The 26494-nt window shown below is 63.2% G+C and overlaps 2 protein-coding genes across 4 annotated transcripts in view; one reads left to right on the forward strand and one right to left on the reverse strand.

The window, feature by feature from the left end:
• The window catches only part of SLC5A10 (solute carrier family 5 member 10), a 66004-nt gene that overhangs the window by 14536 nt on the left and 24974 nt on the right, over window positions 1–26494 (reverse strand). For all 3 annotated transcript variants that reach the window (XM_059906909.1, XM_059906907.1, XM_059906908.1), the window contains exon 9: window positions 23018–23153. In XM_059906909.1, coding sequence (XP_059762892.1) covers window positions 23018–23153 — 136 coding nt within the window. The remainder of the gene's footprint in view (window positions 1–23017; window positions 23154–26494) is intronic.
• FAM83G (family with sequence similarity 83 member G) overlaps window positions 799–26494 on the forward strand; it is a 28186-nt gene continuing 2490 nt past the window's right edge. Inside the window, exons 1-4 of the mRNA XM_059906906.1 lie at window positions 799–1416; window positions 13505–13672; window positions 20504–20628; window positions 21305–22556. Of these exons, the coding sequence (XP_059762889.1) occupies window positions 895–1416; window positions 13505–13672; window positions 20504–20628; window positions 21305–22556 (2067 nt within the window). The 5' untranslated portion in view covers window positions 799–894. The remainder of the gene's footprint in view (window positions 1417–13504; window positions 13673–20503; window positions 20629–21304; window positions 22557–26494) is intronic.

The following is a 26494-nucleotide window of genomic DNA, read 5'->3' on the forward strand; positions in this document are numbered from 1 at the left end:
TCCTCAGAAAGAACACTGCCCCTCCCTGGGCTGCAATGTTCCAGGAGCTCTTGGACTTCCGTCCCTGAGCTGTTCAGAATTCGGCTACCTGGGGCTGGTGGCAGCGGAGGAGACAGACACACACCGCCCGACGTCTGTGTCCGTCGCGGGTAGGGGTGAATCGGTTTCCGGCTCCGCCCCCGGTCGCACGTCACCACAGGTGGCGGCAGCGGGGTGGGCGAGGCGGCACTGAGTCACAGGCCGCCTGTGCACCCGCTCCGCCCGCGCCGCCCGGTAAGCGAGACCTGACCCGCGCCCCCGACCCCGGGCCCCCCCCCCCGGCGACCCGCCCGCCCGCCTGCCCGCTTGCTGCCCCGAGCCTCCTCCGCGCAGGCCCCTCGGGCTGCCGATCGCGGCGCCGGGGGGCTTTCGAGACCCCATCCCATGCCGGAAGCCCTCGGGATGCGGGGCGCCGCCGAGCAGGGCCAGAGGTCGTCGGAGAGCGGACTCCAGCCTGCCCCTCTAGGAACCTTCTGGGAGGTCCCCTGCCTGGCCTAGTTCCCCCCAGAGGTCGCCCAGGACCGCTGGCAGCTCCAGAAATCCTCCGGGATGCTGGCCCCCGGCCCCTGCAGGTACCGGCACCCGGGGCGCGAGGCGTGCCGCCCACACCCCCCGCCCCCCGCCGGCCCCTCCTCCGCGCGGCCGCCCCTCCCCGGCCCCGCCTGCACTCTGACCAGACCCTGCGGCCCGCCCCTCCCGCAGGCTCCCGGGGGCAGAGGATCTGCGGCGGCGGCGGCGGCGGCGGCGGTGGCGGCGGCGGCGGCGGCGGGAGGCTCCAGAACGCGCTGCGCCCGCCCGGCGACCGGACTCCCGACCTGCTGAGCGTGCGTCCAGCCCGCGGCAGAGGCGCCCGCCATGGCCTTCTCCCAGGTGCAGTGCTTGGACGACAGCCACGTCAACTGGCGCTCCAGCGAGGCCAAACCCGAGTTCTTCTACAGCGAGGAGCAGCGGCTGGCGCTGGAGGCCCTGGTGGCCCGCGGCCCCGACGCCTTCTATGAGGTGCTGAAGCGGGAGAACATCCGCGACTTCCTCTCGGAGCTGGAGCTCAGGCGCATCGTGGAGACCATCGAGGTGTATGACCCCGGCTCCGAGGACCCCCGGGCCAGCGGCCAGCCCCGGGGGCCCGAGGACGGCGGGGTCGGTGACGGCGAGGACGGCAGCGGGGAAGGGGGGGCCCGCACCGAGGCCGAGCCGCTGCCCTCGCTGGAGTACTGGCCCCAGAAGTCTGACCGCTCCATCCCGCAGCTGGACCTGGGCTGGCCGGACACCATCGCCTACCGGGGTGTGACCCGGGCCAGCGTCTACATGCAGCCCCCCATCGACGGGCAGGCCCACATCAAGGAGGTGGTGCGCAAGATGATCAGCCAGGCCCAGAAGGTGAGCCCGCGTGAGTCCCCGGAGAGGAAGCGGCCCGGCCCGGCGGGCCTGACCCGCCCCGGCCTCTCCTGCGCCGAACACGCTCACTCAGAGCCCAGCCTGGTCTCTTGGCTGCCTCCCCTCCTGCCTTCACGGGGCTCCGTGGTTTCTTTGCAGAGGGGTAGGGCCCCTGGGTCCTGTGGCAGGTGACAGCGGCTGCCCCGTCTCAAAGGGCCTTTGTGCATTGTTGGGGGGTGTTGCTGACTTCCCCAGACCTGGCGAGCAGGTTCCCCAGGAGAAGGTGCTGCGATGGGGTGGGGCGGGGAGGATCTCGCGGCTTTCTCTCACTGCCCCTCGGGATGGCTCTGATTCACACCTGAGAAGCAGGAGGCTCCCAGGCACACAGGCCCACATGCCGGGAGCTTTCTGGCGATGCTTTTGTGGGGTGGCGGAGAGAGGCTGGGGCGGGAGGTGGGCATGGAGACTGAGAGGTGGCCTGAGTCCGTCTGAGGCTGGCTTGGAGATCCAAGTTCAAGCGTGCCTGTTTCCTGGCCGCGCTGGGTGACCCTCCCTGAGCCTCTCGGTGAGCTTTGCAATGGCAGAACCTTTCCAGGCTGGGATGTGAGGGATGGCAATGGTGTGGTCCCCGGGGTGGGAGCGGAGCGAGTCCAGATGAGGGTGGTTTGCCTGGGCCGGAGGAGCCTCAGGCATCGTCCGGACCTCCCCTGGAGCGACCCCTGCCGAGCTGTGCAGTGTGCCGGCGTGGGCAGCCACTCGGCTGGCACACTGACACGCGTTCTGAGAAGGGGTCTCGCCGCTGGCAGACAGCCAGGCCATGGCTGGTGAGCCGGTGCTTCTTCACGCTTCCATGGTTTCAAAGCACGTTCTGAGATGACTGATAAGGCCTGCCTCGTGAGCTGTGTTGAGGAGGATTCTGAGGCCAGGTCTGGGCTCAGTAGAGAGCAGTGAGTGCTCAGCAGTTCTGTCCTGGCCTTGGCTTGTGGGGCGAGGTATGTCTAGCGGAGTCTAACCCTTTCACTCTTCTGGGTCCGCTCAAGACCCGAACGGTGGCTTTGGGGACCGTCCTGGCGGACAGACAGGGGCCAGGGGAGCTCTTGGGCACAGAGCACAGAAGTGGGTAGGAACTGACAAGGTGACCATGGCTTAAGTTTCCAGAAAGGTGGAGTCCCTGTCCCCCGAGGGGGCTGGCCGGGTCGGATAGCCTGTGTTGGGGGGCCTGGCTCTTGGCCTGGTCCCAGGGGAGCTCTTGGGCACAGAGCACAGAAGTGGGTAGGAACTGACAAGGTGACCATGGCTTAAGTTTCCAGAAAGGTGGAGTCCCTGTCCCCCGAGGGGGCTGGCCGGGTCGGATAGCCTGTGTTGGGGGGCCTGGCTCTTGGCCTGGTCCCAGGCAGCTCTGGGGCTTCGGGTTTCTGTTCTGTAAAATGGAGGTGGCGAGGATGAAAGCTGTGAGGATGGAGTCCGGTGACTGAGTGAGGAAGAGGTGGAGGAAGGGGGGGAGGGGCCTTCCCAGTTTTCAGGCTGAATAACCCACACCACTCCTGCTGTGGGGTAGGAGGGTGCTGCTGATGAGGGCGCCTGGCTGGAGGTCATGGGACCCAGTCCCCGGCGGGGGGGGCCTGGTGGGATCCCATTACCCAGCCTCCTCTCCCTTTTTAAAAATGGGGAAATTGAGGCCCTGGGTGGGGACTTGACCTGCTGTGCTCGGGCTCCTCCCCGCCCCCCCATGGCCCTGCTCCCCACCAGGAGTAGGACAGAGGCAGATCCCAGATCCCAGACTGCGCGGGAACCGCTGGAGAGTCTAATCTCCCCCAGACAGAAAGACAGACGGCCTGGCCCAGTGATGGGGCCAGAGAGGGGAGCCTGGGGCCAGGCTGGGCACCGGGGCCGCCTCCCTGCGTCTCTCATCTCTACGGCCGGAGCCGAGACCCAGCCACCCCCTACAGTCCCATGCCCCCCCCGTAACTTAATATGCTCCCCACGAGAGCCCCCCAGGATTATCGGCATCACCTGTGTAAGGTGACAGCCAGGAGGAAGTCCGTCCCAGGCCTGAACCCCGGTCCGTGTGGTCCCAGTTGGTGCTGTCCTGCAGCCCCCAACAGGTGGGACAGGTGGGCACTGCCCCCTGCTTTCATCCCTCCTAGACGGAGCTCACTGATGCCACCCCTGCCCACGCTCAGACAGCAGGGAGCCACAGGCCCAACAGGAGGGGCCTCAGAGGCCAAGTGCCTCCTCTCAGACGGGGACACCAAGGGCGGAGGACGGGGATTTGTTCACATCTGACAGCACCGAGGGGAGCCAGTCCCCTGCCTTCCAGCCTACATCTTCCCTGCCATGTTCATCCTGGGGCCCACGGCCAGTGTGGGGGGGGTGTGTGCGCGAGCTGCCCTGGTAACCGTAGGTGCTGTTTATTGAGTGCCAGGCACGAGATAATCTCGTGTAGCGTCACCTGTTCCATTTTTAAGATGTAGTAACTGAGGCCGCACTAGTTAACCCCTGCCGAGGTCACCTGGTTAGCTCTTGGGTGGAGGGGTGGGGAAGGGACCAGACCTGTGCTGTCCTCAGACTCTAAGACAGCTCCCCTGCCTGTCCTGCCCTGGCCTTGGCAGGATGCAGTAAGAGGCAGGGCAGGGAGCGGCAGCTCATCCAAGCCACCTGCAACCCTCCCATCTCCCCTGCTCTGCTGCTTCCCAGGCTCGCAGGGGCCGGGCTGTGACGCTGACGGATGCTGACAGGGTGCTTTGCCTGGGCTGCCCGCCCGTCTGCCGGGAGCTCTCCCTACCTTATCTCTCCCCGTGAATCACCTCCTTCCCCCTCAGCCCCGCGTCCTCCTCTCACCCCCAGTACCAATGCAGGGACAGTGGCCCCTCGCACCCCCTGGGATGGAGATCCCGCCGTCCAGCTGCCTGGACAAGACGCTGGCCCCCTGCCCACCAGGGCGCCTGGGCTGGGACTGGTGGTGCTGAGTCAGGGCGGCCCAGCCCACTGCCTCCTCAGCCTGACCTGTCGTCAGCACAGCGGGCCGACCCTGGGGCAGGGAAGTGACACAACACACATTCAGCCCGTCCCGCCGGGAGCGGCTGGGTTCCCGTCAAGGCTAACGCTGAGTCCCCTCATTTCCCAGGAGATTAGAATGGAACTAATGGGCCACAGTGCCAGGAGCCAGGGGTGCTGGGGTCAGGTCCCTGCTCTGCCTCCACGGCTGTGTGACCTGGCACAAGCCCCAGTCATCCCATCTGTAAAATGGGTATAGGCATTGAAACCTCTTAAGGATCCCTTCAGCTCTGACACCCTGCTGCCCTGTCCTTCTGGACTCCTCTGGGACAAAGACCAGTGGGTCCAGGGTCCAACTCCACCGGCTGGGTGGCCCTGAGCAGGCCCCAGAGATGGAAGGTCATCTGCTTGCCCCTCCCCCAGCCCCCGGGAGCCAGTGATTTATCCAGGGAAAACCTGCCGTGGGGTTCCAACTGCATACCAGAGGCCGGGCCTGTAGCATCACGCCTAGGCTGCTGCAGCCTCTGCAAGACAGGGGTGAGGCTGGACTGGGTTGGGCTGGGACTGGGGAGGGCCTGCCTCGGCCAGAAAAGGGGGTAGATGCTCTAGCAAGTTGTTCATGCAGGAGATGCTAAGCAACCCCCCCAGGATCCCTTCACCGGGGACCCCAGGGGCGGGGGTGGATCGTGTGCGCGTGAGGAAACGGGGGGAGCACGAAGGAGAGTGAGTGGTGAAGGCTGGACCAGAACCCGGATCTCGTGCCTGCCAGGCCAGGGGCACTAAGATTCTTGCCCAGGGCCACACAGCAGGAAGGGACTGGAAGCAGGTTCCACAATGCCCGACTGACCCCACGTCTCTCCTGTCAGGCCCCTGCCTTCCCACACTGCAGTCCTGGCTCACGGCTTGGCCCCAGGAGAATAAAAGAGCTTAATGAGGCACTTATTAAATACCAGCTGTGCATCAGGTGCTGAGCGGGCACTTTATCTGCCTGGATCCTCCCAGCTCCATGGTGTAGGTACCGTCCCTTCCGTGCAGATGAGGAAACTGAGGCTTAGAGGGGCTCACAGAGGGCAAATAACCTGTCACCGAGCCGATCACTGGAGGAGCTGGCCCAGAGCCCAGCTCTGAGGTCTCTGAGCCCCCGTTTCTCTGGAGAAGCGGCGCCTTGGATGTTCTTTCTGAGCCCTGCCCGTCTTGGGAGCCCTGGAGCCTTGCTGCGGGCCCCCAGCTTGACTCAGGGCAGTAAAAGCATTTTCACGAGGCTCCTAGACTCTGGGCTCTGGCAGGGGCACAAGTCTGACCACACCAAGGCCTGGTGAGCACAGGGTGATGGGGCGCCAAGTCCCCTGGGACCAGGAGGGGGGCTCTTGCTGTCCCCAAGCAGGCGGTACCAGCACAGCCTCGACGCCGTGAGAGGCCCCAGGGGCGGCCCAGTGGGCTGTTCCCAGGGACACACTGGAGCCCAGAGGGGCAGCGCCCGCCCAGCCTCATGCAGCGGGTCTGGGGAGCACTTCCCAGCCCGGGGCCCCACCTGCCAGGTGGCGAACCGTCTGATAACATAATCCCAGGGGTCGGCTCCCGTCCTCTCCCAAGGCTTCCTACCAGCGGTGTTTGCGTCTTAATTGAGTCTGGGGAGTCAGGAGCGGCTCTGCCAGCAAGGAGGGCTGGCACCTCTGGGCTGGGTGCACGCCAGGCTCCTGGGGCGCCCGGGCACTAGCCCCACCCCGGCCGGCACTGCCCTCCCTCCCACGACCCCGGGAGGCAGGGCCTGTCGTCACACTCATGTCACCGATGATGATACCGAGGTTCAAAGTGGGCCAGGGCCTGCTGAAGGTCACACCAGAGTCTTGGGTGGCAGGTCTAGACTGAGCTCCTGGTCTCCTTGGTCCGGCAGGCTCGCCCTGCAGCCGAGGGTCCTCCCCCGGGACCAGCAGAGGCGGGCAGTCCTCTCAGAGGCCCCTGGTTCACCCGGCCCCTTGCCGCATGACCTCGGGCCTCACGTTCCTCATTTGTAAAATGGGGATTGGGCACTTGTCTTAATTAAGGCAATAACAGTCATGAGAATGCTCAGCGCGGGGCAGGACCGCGCCCTATTGGGACCACGCCCCACGTCCAGGCAGGCCCAGCTGGTGGGCCGCACCAGCCTTCTTCGTGAGGTCCCGGTGATCCCCAGGCTCACGCCCTTCCCGGATTAAATGTCACGTGGGGCGGTGGTGGGAAGACAGTCTTTGGTATCACAGGACCCCGGCCTGAGCCCCAGCCACGTTGCCCAAGTTAGCCACTCCGCCTCTCTGACCCTCTGTCCTTTCCTCCTCAGTGCCACGTGATGCCAACACCTGCCCCAAAGTTGCGGCAGGGTTTACATGGAAAAAAAGCGTGGTGTCTGGCACGGGTTCAGTTCTCTTCCCTCTGCCCCCATCCATAGCCCCGTCCTGACAGCCTCTCCCTGGGAGTAGTCTGGCTGGAGAAGTGGTGAGCCCCCCATCCTGGAGGGGTTCAAGCAGGGGCTCGGGGGAACGCAGCAGAGAGAACGTGGGGCTCCAATGACCCAGGAGCCTCTGCCCTGCCGGGCTGGCTCTGTGACCTCGGGCAAGTCCTCTCCAGGCCAGTCCCTGGGGGTTTACGATGCTCCATGACCCCACAGCGTCTGTTGCTCTTGGATCCTGGAGAAGCTGAGCTTTTAACCATTTTCGAATTTGTGATTCTGCGATTTTCCAGTTTGAAAATCCTTGGCTTGTGCCATCCTCTGAGACTGTGGGGTGGTCTGGATCCTGTGCCTGGGAGCTTGGAGGACTCCGAGGCCCCTGGGGGCTGGCAGGAAGAGGGAGGGGCTTCTCTTGTCTCATCCGCCGGGCACAGCCCTGGTCAGCTGACCCCCATGCTCTGCGGCCTCTGGTCTCTGCAGCATTCCTGAGCTGTGGTGAGGAGGCTGCCGTGTATCTGGGGAAGGCCAGAGACTCCGGGCAGGGCCAACGCCACTGGGCTGGGTGGGACCCGCTTGCGCTTCTTGACCCCTTCCCACTGCGGCTCCTTTAATTGGCCTTAATGAGGCTTCTGTCTTAGCGCAGAGGGAAGGTGCCAGAGCTGATGACTGTCAGAGGGGTGGGACTGCAGGTCTTCCAATCTAACTCCCCCGTGACTGAGGAGAAGGGAGGTGCTTTGCCACGGACCCCGCCGCCCGTAAGGTGGGGCAGAGCCCCGGGCACTGACTCTCCGGGCAGTGCTGATGGCCAGGGCTTAGTTTCAGGACCCAGGACGGGCTCTGGGAGGTGGTGGGTGGAGTCACAGCGAGAACCCCCTCCAAGAGAGGAGCCCAGGAACAGGAGGCCTCTGCCACCAGCGGATTGTGGGAGGGTGACCGCCCCCCCCACCGGAAAAGGGACAGCTGTACGAGCGTCAGCAAGCTGGTCCTGGCTTGGGTCGGCATGGTTACCACGAACACAGACTCCCTCCCCGTTTTCCCCGGGGGGGCTGGGGCTCCCAGGAGGCCTCCTCCCCAGGCCTTTCAGGTCCTGCTAGCACCAGGGTGGGGTGGGGAGTGGGGCCATGTCTCCGTGTGGGAAACTGAGGCACAGCAGCCAGGTCTGCCCAGCCCTGCTGCTGGGGGAGGGGGCAGGGGGCAGGAGGGGTGCTCTCCCTGTCTCCGCTGCACACCCCAGTGAGCGAGGGGCAGCCTGAGCCTCGCTGCACCCTGGGGGCAGGTGCAGCCCCTGGGGCCTCAGCCCCTCTGTCTGTGCAGGGGTGGTGACAACTCCAGTGCAGGTCGGCCTGTGTAAATTCTCTCAGCATTTGTGTCCCTGAGGAAGTCCTTATTTTCGTCTTTGGTTTTGAAAACTATTTTCACTGGGTAGGGAATTCTGGGTTAATCGTTCCTCCGTTTAGTTGCTCCGGTGTCCTCTGGCTTGTGTTGATTCTGAGACGTCTGCTTATCTTTGTTCCTCAATATTTGATGATCTTTTCCCTTCTGGCTGCTTTTAAGATTTTTCTCTTTGTCACTGATTTTAAGTGATGTGATTATGATGTGCCGTGGTCTGTTTTCTTCATGTCTCCTCTGCTTGGAATTCATCGAATGTCCTGGACTTGGGGATGAACAGTTTCCATCAAATGTGGAAATGTTATGGCCATTTTTTTTCAAATGTTTTTCTGTCCCCTCTCCCCCACCCTCTGCCTCAGGACCTTCTGAGACTCCAGTTACACATACTCTAGACCTGTGAAGTTGACCCAAGTTCACTGATGCTCTGGTCTTGGTTGTTCAGTCTTTTTTTCTCTGTGTGTCATTTTGGATCATTTCTACTGATAGGTCTTCAGATTCACTAATCTTTTCTTCTATAGAGTCTAATCTGCTATTAATCCCATCCAACGTTATTTGTCATCTTAAATGCTGAATTGTTTCACTTCTTGAGTTTCAATTTGGTGTTTGTTTTAAAAAATCTTCCATGTCTCCAAGTAACTTTTTGAACATATAGAATGCAGTTATAACTGTTTACCCTTCTTTGTCTGACAGTTCTAACATCTGTATCCATTCTGGGTCCACTTTGGTAGACTTTTTTCCTCATGTGGATCATTGATTTCCTGTTTCTTTGTGTGTCTGGTAATTTTTGATTGGATACCAGACGTGATGAAAATTTTATGTGTGGGAGTTTTGTTTTTTCCTTTAAACATTTTGGAGCTTTGTTCTGGGATGCAGTTCTTGGAAACAATGTAACACTTTTGAGGCTTGCTGTTAAGCTTTATTAGGTGGGACCAAAGCGTATTTGGTTCAGGGTAGGAGTTGGCAAACGATGGACCAAATCTGGTCTATGCCTGCTTTTGTAAAGAATGGAATGGAGATGTATGCATTTGTTTATTAGCTGTCTGTGGCTGTTTTCAGAGTTGAGGGGTGTGTCAGAGACATGTGGCCTGCAAAGCCTGAGACATTTGCTCTCTAGCCTTTATAGAAGAAGCTCACTGGCCCCTGGTCCAGGGCCTGTTTGCCCACCGTGTAGGTCGTATCCTTCTGAGGATCCTCCTGTGTGCCCTGAGTGTTCGAGGGGCCTGCGCGCTGGCCGCGGGGACGTAAACGACTCCTGGTCCTGTGTGAGCGTCGGCCGTTGTTCCCGCTGCTCCTTTCCAGCGGGCCTGTCCCAGCCTCGGTGGTTTCTTCCTGTTCGTGTGCTGCTCGGTCTCCAGCTGAAGCCTCAAGAGGCAGCTCCCTGTAGGTCTCTGGTCTTTGCTCTGTGCAGCCCTTTTCTCTTCTCTGTCCTGAAAATTCTGGCTGCCAGGCTCTGAGCAAACCTCGTCTCCTCAACTCAGGGAGCCCACTGGACCCGGCTGTGGCCTGGAGATGGCTGGGGCAGTCCTACAGCTGACCTCGCTCGTCTGCCTTCTGCCAGGGGTCATTGCACTTGCTGTGCTGCCTGTTGGCCGTGGCTTCATAGATTCTGCCTGGTGTTTATTGCTAAGGCAGGTGGGTAAGTGTAGGCTCCGTTATCCCGTCATGGCTGGAAGTGGAACCCCAGCTCTTGAAGGCACTGTCCCCACCTTAGGACAGTGTGCAGCATGCCCTATGTGTTCCTGTGCGTCACTGCCCTCCAGCTGGCACAGAGGGAAGCAGGAGACGCTGAGCTGATGACCCCCGGCCTGTCCACCCCGAAGGCTCTGGGGGTCAGTGAGGAGGCAGGAAAGCCACCGCTGCTGTCTGCTGAGCGCGGCTCCCGGGAGGGCAGTCTGGAGCCCATGCTGCCACCGTCCTGTGTCCATCTGAGCCTTAGGGTCAGACAGACCCAGAGATGCGGACCCACTTCCTGCTTTTCCAGGTGGTGAAAGTGGCCCAGTGAGTGCCAGGGACTTGCCTGCTGTGCACTGTGTCTGCGGTGACCTCTGGGCTCCAGGGCGGGTGGGGTGTGTCTCTCTCCCCTTCCGCTGGGGAGCACTGTGAGGGGAGAGACCCCGGCCGGCTCCCTCTGGGCCTCCTGCAGGCATCTCCGTGGCCTTGGAGGGTGGGGCAGGCAGGACAGGTACAGAGGGAAACTGCCCACGCCGACCTGGGTCTCAGGGTCCGGGCCTTGGGGAGACGGCATGCCACTCGGTGGGTTGCTGCCGTTTTTCCAGAAACACAGACGCGGCACTTGCTCGTGGCAGCATTTGAGTCAGGGTTTGGAGGATGGGAAGGAGTTACTGGCGTGGAGGAGGAGACGAAGGCGCCCGGCCAGGAGGACTGTGTGTGCGGCTGAGGCGGGGTGTGGGGTGTGTAGGGAGGGGCCGTAGGGTCAGAGCCCCTGTGGGGTCAGGGCCACCGGGGCGAGATGCTGCTGCAGATGCTGGGCCCGTGGCCAGCGGTCTTCCAGCTGCATGCAGACCCCTGGCCACCTCACCCCTGCGCCTCGTCCCCCAGCCCTGCTCTACCCACTGGTCCTGTGAGTACGCGTCTGCTCCAGCACGGATTCTGTGGTCATGGGGGGGGGGGTGCCTCTAAAGCGGCTGTAGGGGCGCCGGAAGCCTCAGGCTGAGCGTCAGCCTGGCGAGGCGGGAGCCCCGGGTTGGTGGTGCAGAGGGAGGTGGGGCGTGGTGGTCAGAACTGCCTCTCCCAGACCCCTAGACACAGCCAGGTGCTCCAGCGGCCCAGACAGGCTGTGCGGGGCACCCTGGCAGGGCACACGGACTCAGGGTTCCCTTGGCAGGGACAGCCTTGGGTATCACGTCCGCCTTCCTCCCCATTTCACAGATGAGAAAACCGAGACCCAGAGAGGATGCAGCTCACCCAAAGCCTGGAGCCCGGAGCTCCAACTCTGTCCTTGCCTGGGCCCCGGGGAGGATGGGGGCACCCACTCTGGCGCCCCTGACCCCTCCACCAGCACCAGCAGCAGGTGTTACAGGGCTTCAGGCTGTGTCTGCTGGGGCGGCAGCCACAGGTGGGGGGGTGCTGCCCCATGCGCTGGAGCCCCCCAGGAAGCCCCTGGGTGATGGAGGTGCGCGTGGCGGGGCATCACCACGAGTCCCGTCACCTCACTGCCATCACCTGGGGCCAGTCCCCTCCCCTCTCTGTGCCAGCGTCTGCATCTCTCACGGGGGGGGGGGGGGGTGTCCACCATCCCAAGGAGATTTGGGGGATTCTGGAACCATCAGCGGGAGGACCGGTGGGAGGCCGCGAGGAGGCCGCAGAGCAGCCCCGGCTGCACAGAGCGAGGCGGGGGTTGGGGACCCAGGCAGGAGGGCTGGAGTGGCTGTGGGCTTGTGAGGTCCAGACAAGAGGGTCCCTGCTGTCACCCCTCCCCTACCTCGGGGTCCCGTCACCCTCGACCGGTGGAGCCCAAGGGCGTTGTGAGCCCACCAGCTCTGATACTGTGTCTCATCTGTCCTCTCGTCCACCACCTCAAGCAAGCTCTGGCCTTCGCACATGTCCTGGGACATGGAGCTCACTGCCTCGCAAGACCCGGCCGATTTGGGGCCAGAGAGCGTACCCCCTGCCCTAGTGCTGCCGTCCACCTCCCCGCGGCCCCTCTGCCACCGCAGCCGCTGCACAGACTGTACCTGCTCCCCCTGCCCTGCCTGAAACCTCCCTCAGAGACTCAGACAGCGAGCTATTTTTCCCCAGGGGCCAGAGAAGACCCTGGGCCTCACCACCGGGGAGCCCTGGCTGGTCCCACATGAGAAAGTTGGGCCTGGAAAAGCGAAGTGTCTGCTGAGGGTCACGCACAGACCCCGTCCGTGGAGGGCAGGGCAGGGAGGAACCCCAGGAGTACCGGCTTTGGTGCCAGATGGGTGACCGGCGCCAGCAGGGGCCCGGGGCCCAGGAGGAGCCCAGAGGGGCCTGCAGGGGCCAGCTGGGGGAGCTCACGGGAGTGTGCAGGCTCGTTCCCGGCAAGCCCCAGGCCACCCGCCAGGGCACACTCCTGGCAGGGGTGGGGGTAACCCTGGCTCCCTGGCGGGCCTGGGTAGGTTCTAGCCTGACTGTCCCCCGCTTGCTGTGTGGCCCAGCGCACGACCCCTACCCGCCTCTCTGGGTAAGGCTCCTCTAGGGGGTTCTCAGACCCAGGATGGGGCCCTGGCGCCGGCTTTGGCGGGTGGGAGGGCTGGACGTCTGTTCGGGTCAGCAGCGTTGGGCCCTGGTCTGCTGTGTTCCCCTGTGCTGCCCAGTGGGACGGGGAGGGGAGGGGAGGAGCGACACTGAGGGCCAGGGCCTGCCGGCCACTGAGCCCTGCCAGGCCCCAGCGCCCGCTGACTACCCCACTCCCTGGCCCTGTGCTACGTGTGCCCCTTCCCTCCTCGTGCCTTGGCTCAGGCCAGGGCCCTTGCCCGCCAGGCCTGGGCATATCACTGCCCGTGCTAGGCAGTGGCTGGGCTGGGCTGGGGTAGATGTACTCTGACCTCTGGGGCCCCACCCTGAGCCAGTGCACAGGCTGAGGGCAGCTGTTGTGGCCCAGGTGTGGTCAGATGACAAGAAGAGCACATGCAGCGGTCTGGGGTGTGTCCAAACCAGAGGAGAGGGGGCAGCGAGGGAGCCTGTCCAGGGACCCAGGGGTGACCTCGGTGGGCAGCCCGGCTTCTGCCTTCCTCCCTGCCGTGGACACATCTGGCCCATCTCAGCATCCTGGGGTAGCAGGCGGAGGGCATGGTGTGGCCTGCCCCGCTCGGGAATGCAACCCAGGAATAGAAACAGGGCACCTGGCCAAGCCCTGAGCCCCCGGGAGGGGCGAGGGCTGCCTGGGGGCTGGGGGCGGGGGCAGGCGCTCAGATCTCAGGACGCGCACCCTTCCCACTCCTCCCGCGTGCCTCCTGCAGCTTCCCCTACACGTTCCTCGCCTGGGTTTTGTTTTCTGCGGTCTTGTGTTACGGAAACAGCAGCCCGCAAACTGTGCCCCTCTCCATTCCCTGCTGCCGGAGAGTCCAGCCTGCGCCACCCACTGGGCATTTCTACCCTGAGTGTCGATCCTACGCCTGCAGCTTCAGGGCCAGGAGAGCCAGCACTTCCGTCCCAGTCCCGAGGCCGCAGGGAGCAGGGCCAGGGTGGGCACCCGAAGAGGGTGGCGGGCACGGGAGGGCCAGGCGTCCCGGCGAGGCACCTGTCTCCCCGGCCACGTGCCCTGACAGCCCCGGTCTCCCTTCCTGCTCACAGGTGATCGCTGTGGTCATGGACATGTTCACCGATGTGGACATCTTCAAGGACCTGCTGGATGCTAGCTTCAAGAGGAAGGTGGCCGTGTACGTCATCGTGGACGAGAGTAGTGTCAAGCACTTCCTGCACATGTGTGCGCGGGCCCGCATGCACCTGGGGCACCTCAAGGTGAGCCGGTTCCTCATTCAGTCGGTTGACAAACACCTGGAGCGCCTGCCTTGTCGGTCCGGATCTGGGAGCCTAGAGTTCAGTGTCCTAGAGCCGCCCGCCAAGTGGTCACGCGGCCTCTGCCTCAGTGCCCCAAGGGACAGGACACTACCTGTGACCAGGTGCTGAAGCCCACGTGAGGTGCTCCTTCACAGGTGTTTCGAAGCAGCCCGTGCCGCAGTGGTTACCTGTCTTGGCTTGCTCGCCTCCAGTGATAGGGTGTGCAACCCCCGGCTCTGGCAGCAAGCCCCAGCTGGCCAGCTCCAACTCCCAGGAAGTCCTTTCTTGGTTTTAAACCTAAATCTGTTTCTGTATAATGTCCACGCACGGGCTTTAGGATCCGGCTCCAACGGGGGAAGCTCCCTTGGGCTGAGGTCGGGGAGGGTTTCTTTGGTGGCTGCAGAGTTGAAATGGACTTGAGGAGTGAGCAGAGTAGAAAAGGGCTTCCAGAGAGGGACACCGGGGACAGAGGTGGAGTCGTCAGGTTGGGCCTGGGTTCTCAGCATTGCTGTGCTGTGTGTCCTAGAGCACGTCACCTCCCCTCTCTGGACTCCGGGATCTCATTGGTCCAACAGAGGGGCCGAAGACCCGTGTGGCTGGGCTCTTCTGCTCAGACACCCTGGCGTTTGGTGCCTTGCTTGGGGGTGGAGGGAGCCCTCCTTCCGCCCAGCCATTGCTTGTCACCTACTTTGTGCAGCTCACTCCCCAGAGTACAGATCAGTATGCGTAACGACAGCTAATACTTCCACAGCTCCCGTCCCAGGCACGTGACGTGGTTAACTCAGGTACGCTCACGGCAGCCAGTGGGAGGGGGCAGCTGTTCCGCTTTACAGATCAGGGGATGCAGGCACTTGCCAGGTGTCACTCAACGTTAGTAAGCGAGGATAAGGGGGGTGGGGGCCAGCACCGAGCGCTCTGGCCGAGTCACAATTCCTCAGGGCAACGCCAGCCTGGTTAACAAGGGGCTGGGCTCCCGCGCCTGTTAAGTTGTCGGCATTGTCAAGTGATGCCCAGCCCAGCTGAGACCTTTCAAGTGGGTGTGAGCTCTCTGGGCTGCGAGTCTCTGGCTGTTGGGACATTTTTATGTGGCCTCTCTGGTGGGTTGACCCCAAGCCCCGTGCCCGCCCGCTGTGCTGCCCTGCCTACCGTGTAACTAGCACCGAGAGCCGGCTCCCGGGGCAGACAGCTCAGGCCGGGAGGCCCAGAGTGTGGAAGAGGCATCTTTTCAAAGGTGACTGCAGGGGCCTCAGCCGTGTGGGCAGCAGATCACAGAAACTCAGGGCTCTCCATCCAGCCCTCTGCCGTGCTCAGGAAGAGGCTGACGGGCCCACTCCCCCTGAGCCCCTGCCCCATGCCCGGTGGGGACCCTGCACACCTCGCGTCCCTCTGCCCACACGCATCCCCCCGCATGCGGACGAAGAGGCAGGGAGGGGGCCTGTCTGTGCTGAGCGGGGATCCAAACCCTGCGTGGCCGCTCCAGAGGCCTCTTCTTAGTGGGGAAACCCAGATGCCAGCCTCCTGGGAGGGTTCCACCAAGTCAGGGCTGAACCTAAAAGCCAGTGACGGGAAGCTGGCACAGACAGGGCCACACACCCTTGGTGCCCGGTGCCCTTGGCTGAGGCCACATCTAACAGCGGGGCCGCCCTGGTGCTGCCCGCACAGGCTTCCTGGCTGCCAACCCCCTGACGCCGGGCCTACCTCTCTGAGCCTCCAGGGCTTTGTGACCACAAGGACACCTCACCAGGTTGTTTGAGGATGAAAGCAGAGGAGACAGTGGCTGTAAAAGTGCCCTGAGCTAAGGAGAGGCACACAGTTGCGGCAATAACAAGAGTTATAAACCCCGGGCCCTGGGCGGAGGGCTTGAAATGAGGCTACAGCTCGGGGCATGGAGGGGGTTTCTGGCCCAGCCTGCCCTTCTCGCCACCTCCCTGCGCTGGTGAAGGTGGCAGGTCCGCAGGGTGAAGTGCCCAGGAGCCTGACGCTGTGGGATGGCCAGGCGTCTTCACGGGAAGGAATGTGTGACCCTGGCCACCTCATTCTCACCTCCGAGCCCGCCCACTCCCAGCCTGGGCAGGTGGCCAGAGGCTCCTGTGGGCCCAGTCCTGGCCAAGTGTCACCTTGTCTAGAGCCTGCCTCCCTGCCTGCAGGCAGGCTGGGCCCAGACCTGTCTCGGGAGCACTTCCTTTGCTGGTAATCCCTGGGCCCGCCCTCGGCGTCCACTGCCCCTGCCCAGCTCTGCAGCAACCTGCCCTCAGGTCGTGTGGGCCCAGGGTGTAGGTTGTGCCTGGTGGGGTCATACTTGTGACCAAGGGGGTGCCGGGCGCCAGGAGCCAGGCCTCGGCCCCAGCTCTGCCCCTGCACTGTAACCTTAGGCAGAGACACTGAGGTTTCTGGGCCTCAGCCTTCTTGTCTGAAAAATGGGAATATCGTCATTTATTTGGCAGGGCTGCCGTGAAGAGTCAAGGAGGCCACGTGGGGGCAGGGCACTCGGTCACGAGCTCCCTTCCTGTCCTACCTGCGGTTGGGGCAGCTGCGGCCCCTCCCGTGAACCCCCAGCTCTGGTCTGAGTGCCAGGGGGCTTCCCTTCCCTCTCTGAGCAGTGGTCTGGCTGGGGACTCCCCCAGTCTCCCCCTCAGGGCAGCCCCCCAGCCTGAACCCCTGAGCTCACACAACACATTCTGGAAACAGCTGCAGTATCGCTTGGGTCCCTCCCAGTTTCCAGGTGAGGCGGGAAGACAGGCACCAGCACCTCCCCGGCGCGAGGTCCCCAGCCGTCCCGAGCGTCCCCACCTGCCGGCTCAGCTGGGCCCCGACTCCCCCAGGCAGGGAACGTGGGAGTGAGTGCCCGTACTACACACGGGAACGGGCCTTGAGAAGACGACCCAACCCTCATCCCAGGGCCCAGGGCAAGCCACACTTGGGGGTGACACTGGGTGCTGAGGGATGCCCAGGGCCGGTGGGAGCCAGGCCTCGAGGCTCGCAGCTTAGCACGGGACCGGAGCTGTGAGCTGCCTGGCTGATGTGAAAAGCTAGTCTGCTTTGTGCAGCTGAACTGGAAAAACCAGCAGCCACTTGGGCGAAGGCTGGACCCATTGCTGATGAACAAAGAACCCCCAGGCAGTGTGGCCACGGGAAGGCGCTGGGTGAGTGAGGGTGCGCGGATTCCGGCTCATGCTGGACAGGCCAGCACTGGCTCCGTTCTGGTGCCCGGGCCTCCTCCTCCCCCGACCTGCCTTCTCTGAGCCCGGCCTGGCTCTGTAATGGACTCAGGGCACTGCTTCTCAACATCTGGCAACGTCCAGAGAGGTTTTTAATGGCCGTGACTACGAAGGTACTACTGGCATCTGGTGGGTGGTGGCCACGGATGCTGTTCACAGCCTGCAGTGCACAGGACGGCCGCTAACAGAGAACCACCTGGCCCAGAACGCCACAGAGCCAAGCGGCCTGGCCCAGGGGGAGAGCCAGGAGTCCCCCAGCCCTGCCCTGTCCCCTGCCCCCAAGGGTGCTTCCCATCTCAGCTTCACAACAGCCCGGGGCAGGCCAGGGTGAGTATTGGTCCCCCCACCCCATTACAGAGAGTGAAACAGGCCCTTTAGAAGAGAGCAGAGGTTGGCTGGCACACGGGGACACGGCTCTCTGTCCCTGACCTGGCGTGATCTTGCTGTCACTGCTCAGGCCTGCTCAGGATGGTCTCTGGGCCTCCCCACTCCTCCTCCGGCCCAGAAGGTGCCAGCAGACCCCTGGAGGGTGAAAGAGCCGCCAGGGTGCAGCTGCAGGCTGTCCTCAGTCCCAGGGGGCCGGACCCTGTCCACTGGGAGGCCCTGGGGCAGGTCACTCCTCTCTCTGAGCCGCCTGACCACTGCATATGGCCGACAATCCTGGCCTCCCCGGGCCTGAGTCCACACCATTCCAGATGTTCTCCTGTCCTCAGTGTCGGTCCCTCATTGGCCCCCCACCAGCCCCCCGAGAGGAAGGGATCACACCCCCGTCCCACTGCACGGCACAGCCCCCTCGTCCCCTCTAGTTTAGGGAGCAGCCGCTGAGTGTTGGGCCCCTTCCCGGCCCCTCCCCCGATGCACTGAGTCTTCACAGCAGCCCTGAAGCCGGGGGTGGGCAGGCCCATTTCACAGACGAGAACCCTGAGGCGTGGGGAGGCCAGGTTGCGTCCATTTGCACCAGGACTGGAGCCGTGTTTGACCAGAGCTCGAGAGCGACCCATCCGCTCCAGTGGGGGCCTGGGCTTGTCCCCCCGGCTCCCGCCAGCCCGGTGTGAGCACAGGAGGCCCCGTGGAGGTGCGGGATGTGGTGCTGAGGCTAACCCAGCCCTCGTGCCCACCACGGCCTGCCCTGTACACGCTTGGGGCAGAAGCACCCTTGGAGCAGACGAAGCTCTGCCATCCTCCCCAGATGTCCCCTCAGGGGCGATCACTGCGCCCCTCACATGTGAGGACATGAGGCTCCAGAGGGTCTGGGGACTCGCCCAGGGGACCCCACTCGCCCTCCCGCTGCCTGCCGCGTGCTCTGCTTCGGGCGTTCCAGGCTCAGAGATAATGCGGCTTTGTGGGATCCTCCACCTCCGCTGGCCCGAGCCCTGGCGCCTGAGACGTTACCTCATCTGGGCCAGGCCCCACGGGGCGGTGCCACCCACGAATAAACAGAAGCTGCAGAGCTGGGCTGCGGTCGGCACAGGTGACAGGGGAAGGCCTCACAGGATCTTTGCTCAGAATTCCGGTCCCCAAGCGTGCTCCGTACTCAGTACAGTCACAGACACTAATTGTCCTGGGCCTCAGCCAGCTTCCTGCTGCGCAGGCTGTGTGCACACAGGCGGCTGGGGGAAGGGCGGGCAGGGGAGCCAGCCTGGGAGCAGAGGCTTCATCTGCCTTCTGGGCCAGGCCCCACGGCCAGGCGGGCATCCGTGGGACCTGCCCCTCATCCTCTGTGGGTACTGCCCTGAGGCTGCCCCAGCTGAAAGGTCCGGGACCCATCACAGACGGGACGGGCGCAGGAGCACCCAGGGCTGTGGGCTGGAGTGGAGATGGCCTCCAGTCCTCTCTTTTCTCCCCTCTGCCCCTGCCCGGACTCAGGCCCACGTCCCTCACGCGCAGAAGCCCTCCCTGTCCTCTTCCTCTGCCCCCTGTGCGTTGCACGCACGTTCCCCGCGGGACGCTGGAACTGGACGGCTCCGACCCCTCACTCCCTGCCCTAAGCCCTCTGTGGCTCCCTGCTGCCCCCGGGCCCCACCAGGCCCCTCAGCGGCCGTAGGGTCTTTCATCGGCATCTGTCTGGGCCCACTCTGCTGGCTCCTTTGCCCGCCCCCCTCCCCCGAAGCCCTCCCATGTCTGAATCAGGCCTCTGTAGTCCTGGGTCTGGGGTGCTGCGTCCTCTTCCCACCCGACCCGCTCTTCCTTGTCTTTCACACGTCAGCCCAGACGCCAGCCTTCCCGGGAGGCGCCCCACAGCTGGGGTCGTTACTCATCTGCTTCCCTCTCTCCGCCAACGAGGCATCCGCGTCACAGGCATGTCTGTGTCTGCGCTGGGGACCTCGGCAGGGGTCAGTGAACGAGTTAATAAGCTGGGGCCGGTGAGTGGGTGAGGGTCAGGGTTAGGGGATGTCGCAGAAGATGTAACAGACCAGCACCCCCCGTCGGCACGGACCCCTCCGGAGGGAGTGAGGCTCCCGTCACCGGGGCCTACAAGGGGTTTCTGTCCTGGGCAGGCGTCAGATTCACTGGGGCTTGTGTTAAAAATGGAATTCCTGACCCCAGTCCCCCTGAGTCGAACCTGGGGCAGCTGCGAGCCTGCGTTTCTAACACACTGTCTGGGAGGTGCTCGCACCCCCTGAGCCCAAGTCTGCTTCCTGCCCTGAGGGTCTACGCTGGGGTGCCCTCAGCCGTCCCCTCGACTCTTGGGGGTCAGCCAGGCTTGCCCCGCCCATCCTGGGGTCCCCCCGCCACAGGCTTTTCCCACCTGCCCCTCCCGCGGAACGAGAAGCTCTCCTGATGAAAGGGGAGCCAGCCCCTGGCCCACACACATCCACAGGCTTGTGCAGAGAGGGAGGGCCCTGATGTCCAGAGAAAGGCAGGAGGGGCCCAGCCTTGACACGGGCCGCGCTGGGTCTGCGTATGACGCCTGGGAGACCCCCTCCGCCTCCTGGCTCTCGGCTCCCCTTCCGTGGTTTCTCAGGGCCTTTCTAGCCTGCTCTTGAGCCAACAGTGCCAGCACAGGGAGGAGGGATGTGGCCATTTCCTGAACTGCTCCTGGGTCCCAGGCAGGGGGCTGGCCCACGGGGAAGTAGGGGAGTTTGCCGGGATCCCTGCCCACAGTGCGCAGGGCTTAGGGGGACAGAGAGACAGCGGTGCAGGGGAGAGGCCCGGCTGGTCACCCGTCCTGGCAAGGCCACCGATCTGCCCAAGTGCAAGACCCAGATTCCCTCAGGGCAGCCCCCTCCCCTTCCCAAGCTGCACAGCCCCCAGCCATCAGGGGGACCTTCCTAAAATGTGTCCGCATCCCCCTCCTGCTCGGGGCCCTGCAGCAGCGTTCTCCAAGCTGGCCCGCACATGGGGCCTGTCCGGCTGGGCTGCCCTGTGGACGCCCTTCAGGCCACACCGAGACCATCCTGCAGCCCTTCATCTCCAGCCCCCGCCCTCCTCCCACCCCTTCCCACCTCGGCGCGTCCCCACGTGCACCGCCCCTTTCCCCAGGCCCCTCGGCGCTCCCCCAAATCCCTCCCTGAGCCCGGGCAGGGTGGTCAGTGCTGGGTCGTGTAACTCCGCCCCCTGTCCCCCGACACAGAATCTCAGGGTGCGGAGCAGCGGAGGGACCGAATTCTTCACGCGGTCGGCCACCAAGTTCAAGGGTGCCCTGGCCCAGAAGTTCATGTTCGTGGATGGAGACCGGGCCATCTGCGGCTCCTACAGGTGACTCTGGCTTTCTGGGGGCCGGGGGAGGGGTGGCTCCAGTTCCCAGCTGGTTTCTGCCCTTAATCCTGCCTTGTGACACCCCGGTTATTCCAGTTCACTGGTCCCCAAACTGCTGAGGTGTGAGTGGGGCTGGGCATGCCCGCACGCTGCCCACCCGTCTCGGAAGCAGGCAGAGCGAGGCTTTTATCCGTGAGACTGTTGTTCCTGCCTCGAGGTGTCAGCAGCCAGAGGCGGGGTGTGGGCCAGGCCGGCTGTGTCCTCCCAGGCCCACAGGGCGGTCACTCGGAGAGCTGCTCTCAGGGAGGGGCCAGGATGAGGACGGTGCGGTCTAGCTCTGCCAGCCCTGCCACGCAGGGGGCAGCAAGGCGGGGGCCATCCACGGCCACACGGGGTGGGCACAAGTCACTGTGCCGACGACCCCCGCTGTCCAGGCTGCACACCCGCAAGGAGCTTGCCGCACAGGCGCTGCCCGAGGTCCCACACCAGGCCTGATGCTGGGGCTCGGGCCCCGTCCTCTGCCCCTGCTCGCTTCTCTTTAATCCCTTCTGTGGCCACGGTCTGATGGACGCTGGCCTGTGCGTGCACGCGGGTGGCGGGCTCGGGGCTGGGGGCTGCTCCCTCGTCCCGGGGCCCTGGGCCCTGCGCCTGACCAGGCTGCCGCCCTTTGTTGCAGCTTCACGTGGTCGGCTGCAAGGACGGACAGGAACGTGATCTCCGTGCTGTCGGGCCAGGTGGTGGAGATGTTCGACCGGCAGTTCCAGGAGCTGTACCTCACGTCACACGGCGTCAGCCTCAATGGCATCCCCATGGAGAAGGAGCCCGAGTCCGAGCCCATCGTGCTGCACTCTGTGGTCCCGCAGGTGCCCTCGGGCACCATGGCCAAGAAGCTCGTCAACCCCAAGTACGCGCTGGTCAAGGCCAAGAGCGCTGATGAGATCGCCAAGTTGTCCTCCGAGAAGCAGGAGGCCGCCAGGACCCTGGGGGTGCGGGACACGGCCCTAGCCGAGCTGCCGGGAGGCCTCCCCGAGCCGTCCCTGCCTATCCACCAGGGGCTGCTCAACCTGGAACGGGCCAACATGTTTGAATACCTGCCCACGTGGGTGGAGCCGGACCCGGAGCCCGGCAGCGACATCCTAGGCTACATCAACATCATCGACCCCAACATCTGGAACCCCCAGCCCAGCCAGATGAACCGCATCAAGATCCGGGACACGTCCCAGGCCGGGACCCAGCTGTGGAGGCAGAGCCAAGACTCCAGCCCCGCCCCCCAGCCCAGATCCCCCCAGGATGGGGTCCCAGCCGAGAACAGCCTGCCCCAGTGGGACGCCGAGCCATGTCCTCCTGTGCCCAAGCCCCGGACAGTCCCGGTGGCAGACCTGCTTGCCCAGGAGGGCGGCGGTGTTGGCTGGGCCCTGGAAACCCCAGAGGGGCGGGCACCCCATAACCGGACGGACCACGGTCTCCCCAGGACGGCAGGCCCAGGCCACGCCCCGCTTCAGCGCCAGCTTTCTGTGACCCAGGATGACCCCGAGAGCGGGGGGCCGGTGGTGCCCAATGGGCTAGAGGAGGAGGAGGAGGAGGAGGAAGACGACGATGACTACGTGACCCTCAGTGACCAGGACAGCCTCTCGGGCAGCTCCGGCGGTGGCCCTGGCCCCCGGCGGCCCTCGGTGGCCCCCTCGTCCACGTTGGATGAGCGTTCTGAGGTGACGGAGCGCTCGGCCACCCTCCGGAGGTGCCGCTCAGAGCAGGTGGCCAACGGGCCAGCCCAGCACCCCCGCCGACAGCTGAGCACTCCCCACATGACCCGTGGGACCTTTGGTGGACCCCCGGGTGACTCCTCGTGGGCCCAGGGTCAGGAGAGAGAAGAGGCAGGCGCTCTGAGGAGGATGCAGGCCCCACACCGGGCAGACAAGGAGGCACAGGTGGGTCGGGGTCCCTGTGCACCAGGGTCCTGGGAGCGCCTCCCCCACGCCTGAGCACCCAAAGGGGCGGTCTGCTGGGCAGCTGCCTCCCCAGGTCATTACCCAGCATCCCACAAAGGCAACCCGAGCCAGCTACCAGGAGCCGGAAGGAAACACACTTAACACACCCAGAGGTTTCAGGGGTGTGGTGTTACGTGGGTGGTCTGCTCCCTAGTTTGTGGATGAGGCGATGGCGGCGGCACAGAGATGTTCCTTCACACCCTGAGATCACACAGCAGTAGGCAGTCTTTGCCCGGACCTTATGTCAAGCCACGTCCGCGTCGATCCCTTTGACTGTGGCCCTGGGGACCACTCCCCTCCCCGCTCCCCCAGGCCTGGACACAGCTTGCCTCTGTCCTCGACCTCTCCTCCTGGTGACCTCTGCACCCTGCAGCCAGCCCAGCCCCCAGGGCCCGTCCTACCTGGGAACAGCACGCGGCTGATCATGCCCGGCATGATGATCAGGCCCATGGGCAGCATCTTGAGGTAGCTGGCCAGGATGGAGCCCCCCTTGGCGTGGTTCAGGTCCCTTGCGGACAGTGACCGCTGCACGATGACCTGGGGGCAGGGGGAGGGAGTGAGCCCCAGCCTCCTCGGGATTTCTCCCCCGTGGGCCTCAGGGAGCGCGTGAGATAGGCGCTGTCCCACTAGCCCGAGACCAGCCTGAGACAACCGCGCCCACCCTGACACCCAACAGCATCCCTGCCAGTTGTCTGAGCACCTGGGGCCAAGGTTCTCTCCGGGGACTCAGTCTCCCCATCTGTCGAGGAGGGAAGGTGTTGGTCCTGACCAGCCCATCACCCTGGCAATTGTCAGGGCAGGAGGAGACCCTGGGTGGGTCGGTATCAGGGACACCCTCCCCACCTCCTGCACCCTCACGAGAGGCTGGCAGGCTCATGCACGTGCCAAGAGCAGACGCTGGATCCAACTGTGCTGTGTCCCTGGCAGAGGTCCGGAGTTTTAGGACCTGGGTTTGGGGAAGCTTGCGTTTCAGTAATGGAAGGAGCTAGAAGCTGCAGCATGAGGGCAACTCCTCATGTAGCCTCAGGCAGCTCCTACCTGGGTCTCAGTTTCCAGATCTGCAGAATGGGAGGGGGGTAGTCGGAACTGATGGCATCTGAGATCCCTCCCAGTTCTGACACCATGATTCTACTTTTTTTAAAAAAGAATGTGGGACTTTAAACAGCTTTACTGAGACATGATTCACACACAGTTCAGCCACATAAAGTGTGCACCTCCATGGTTTTTAGTATGTTCACAGAGTTGTGCAACCTATAACTTTTAAATACAAGTATTTTTCCTTCGGTGTTCTGCAGTTTAAATCACCTCCTGCAATTCAGAAGTAGGAATTCTTTGTGATTTTAACTTATTTTCCAAACATGCGAGTTTGACAGGGAGCTCCTAGCATTTCCCTCTAGACACACCTCTTGGTGAAACATTAATTACAGGGTGCCAGGGCAGGGCAAGCTCTAAAACACATGTTTCTCTGGTAGAGCAGGCAGGGATGGAGTCATTTTCAAAGCTCTCAGGGTGCAGCCCTGAATTGAATCCACTGGAATATCCCTTGGTGTCCATTGGGAGACTCCACCCTCCCCGGCTCATCCTCCAGCACCTTTTCATCAACGGGAGAAAATAACCTGGGTTTACATCAGAGCAAAGGGGCTGCCAGGGCATTCTGGGAAATAGTGGCTTGTAGCCTGTTCTTCATCAGAGGACCTCAGATGCTTTCTCTATGTGATCTTTTCCATCTTTTCCCAAGGTCTTACCTGGCTGAAGATAGTCAGTACTTAATAGCTGTGGACCTAGTGGGCCATGCTCGATCTAATGTCTGATGCGTAGGGAACAGCTAACATCCAGCGGAACAAATGCAGACTCATCACGTCAGGCGTAGGAGTGGGAACAGCCTTTGTTTTAGGAGAAACCTGTTTCCACCACTGTACTCAGACTCCCTCCACTTTCACAAAAGTGGTTTTTGTAAAGGCCAAAAATCGCGAGTGTCCATCCTCGGAGGCCCTCAGTGCTCCTTTGTGTTTAGGGTCCTTAAGAGAAACTGTCGTGTGCTTCTTCAGAGGCCCATCTAAATGTCTCAGAGAAAATGAGATGAAAGTTTGTACTCCTGTAAAGGAGCTCTGGATCAGGGGTGATTATCCCTCAAAATTTAGGCTTCGGTGCAGTTTGTCTGTGACATTCACCTCAAGATCCAACAGCGAAGGCACGCCCTTGGAGGTGTGTTCACTCGCACTTACTGTGGAGCGCGGCCCCACAGAGGCTCCCTAGCGCTTGGATGCTGGCTGGACCGCGTCTAAAAATAGAACTCTGGGACTTCCCTGGTGGTCCAGTGGTTAGGACTCTGTGCTTTCCCTGCCGAGGGCGCGGGTTCAATCCCTCGTCGGGGAACGAAGATTCCACAAGCCCCGTGATGCAGCCCAGGGGGAAAAAAAAAAAAATAGAACTCTGACCTGCCCGGGAAGCCACCCCGTTATGTACAATAAACAGCTCTGAGAGCCGTGCGGGAAGGCTGACGGTTATCTCCAGGAACCGCTCAGGAGGCTGCACGAGCACTGCTGTAACAATCAGCCCCAGGTGGCCAGGACCTAATTAATAACTGACAGCATCTCTAACTTTTGTCCCCTACTCGCTTCCTACCCCCACCAATCACACGGTCGCCCCATCTCAGTCACCACCTCCCGCGTCCCCAGGCTGCGGCCTCCCATCAGGGCCTCCCATCAGAGCCTCTGCAGAGCTCCCCGACTTGTCTGCCTGCCTTTCGGCCTCTGCCAAATGCGAGGGACGGAAGCTGCCTCCCGTTTGCCGTAGCTCAGAATAAACTGCCTTTGCTTTTCTTTAAAAAAAAAAAAAAAAAAATGACAGGGTGCCAGGGCTGGCGGCGTGGGGTCCGCAGGGCCAGCTGATTCCAATCCACGCCGGCTCCTGTGACGCGCCATAAGTCCTTTCCTCACTTTGGGCCTCAGTCTCCCTGTCTAGACAGTGACGGGGTCAGACGTGCTTCTCTGTAGACCCTTCCCCTGTGATTACAAGAGCCCAGGGCCGCGCTCCCCACGGGAGAGAAGAGTTTCCCTAAATCCCTGCGCGTCTTCCCTTATTTTACTCCGTGCTCTGGGCGGCCAGCCCCGGGAGGTGGGCGGGACAGCCGTGGTCGCCCCATTCTACAGCTGGAGAAGCTGAGGCTCGGGGCCCCAGCAGGCAAGGCCGGGGCCTCCCCGGCAGCGTCCTCCCGGTGCCTCTCCGCACAGGCCCCGCCGGAGGCCAGCTCCCTCTCCCCGCCCGGCCACTGGACCCCCCCGAACCGCTCTGTCCTCGCCCGCGAGATGGTGACACGACCCCCGACCCGCAGGGTTGCTGCAAATCCTGGATGAGGCCGCGTGTGGACGGCCAAGCCCGTGCCTGGGTGTCTGGCCGCGAGTCACCAAGTTTAGGCGTCCGTCAGGGCCACCTCGGGGTCAGCTACGGCCCGGTGCCACCCAGGAGCATTTGGACCCCTTGGCTGTGAGATGGGGCCAAGAGAGCCCACGGGGACACGGGAGAAGCGAGGTGACGGGGCCCATGCACTTGACACTGCGCCTGGCCTGCGCAGGAGCCTGGACAGCGGTGGCCGTCATGAGGACTGAGGCGGCTGCTGCCCGGAAGGCAGCCCGTCTGAAACTGCAGCGGCGGCAGGCGACGAGAGGGGCACCGGCACCACGGGCGCGGGCGGGCCCCAGGGACCCTCTGGTCTGCGCGCCTCCCAGGGGTGTAGACTGAGCGGCTGAGGTCAGGGAGGGGCGTGGCAGCTCCCTGCCCACGGGGCCTCCGCCTCCTGTTTTATTGGATTTGTTGGGTTCTGATCGTCACCTACGCACCGTGGCTGAGCTGGGAGATACTGAGAAGTCTAAGGAAAA

Source organism: Balaenoptera ricei, chromosome 20 (genome assembly GCF_028023285.1).
Source record: "Balaenoptera ricei isolate mBalRic1 chromosome 20, mBalRic1.hap2, whole genome shotgun sequence".
Classification (NCBI taxonomy): Eukaryota; Metazoa; Chordata; class Mammalia; order Artiodactyla; family Balaenopteridae; genus Balaenoptera; species Balaenoptera ricei.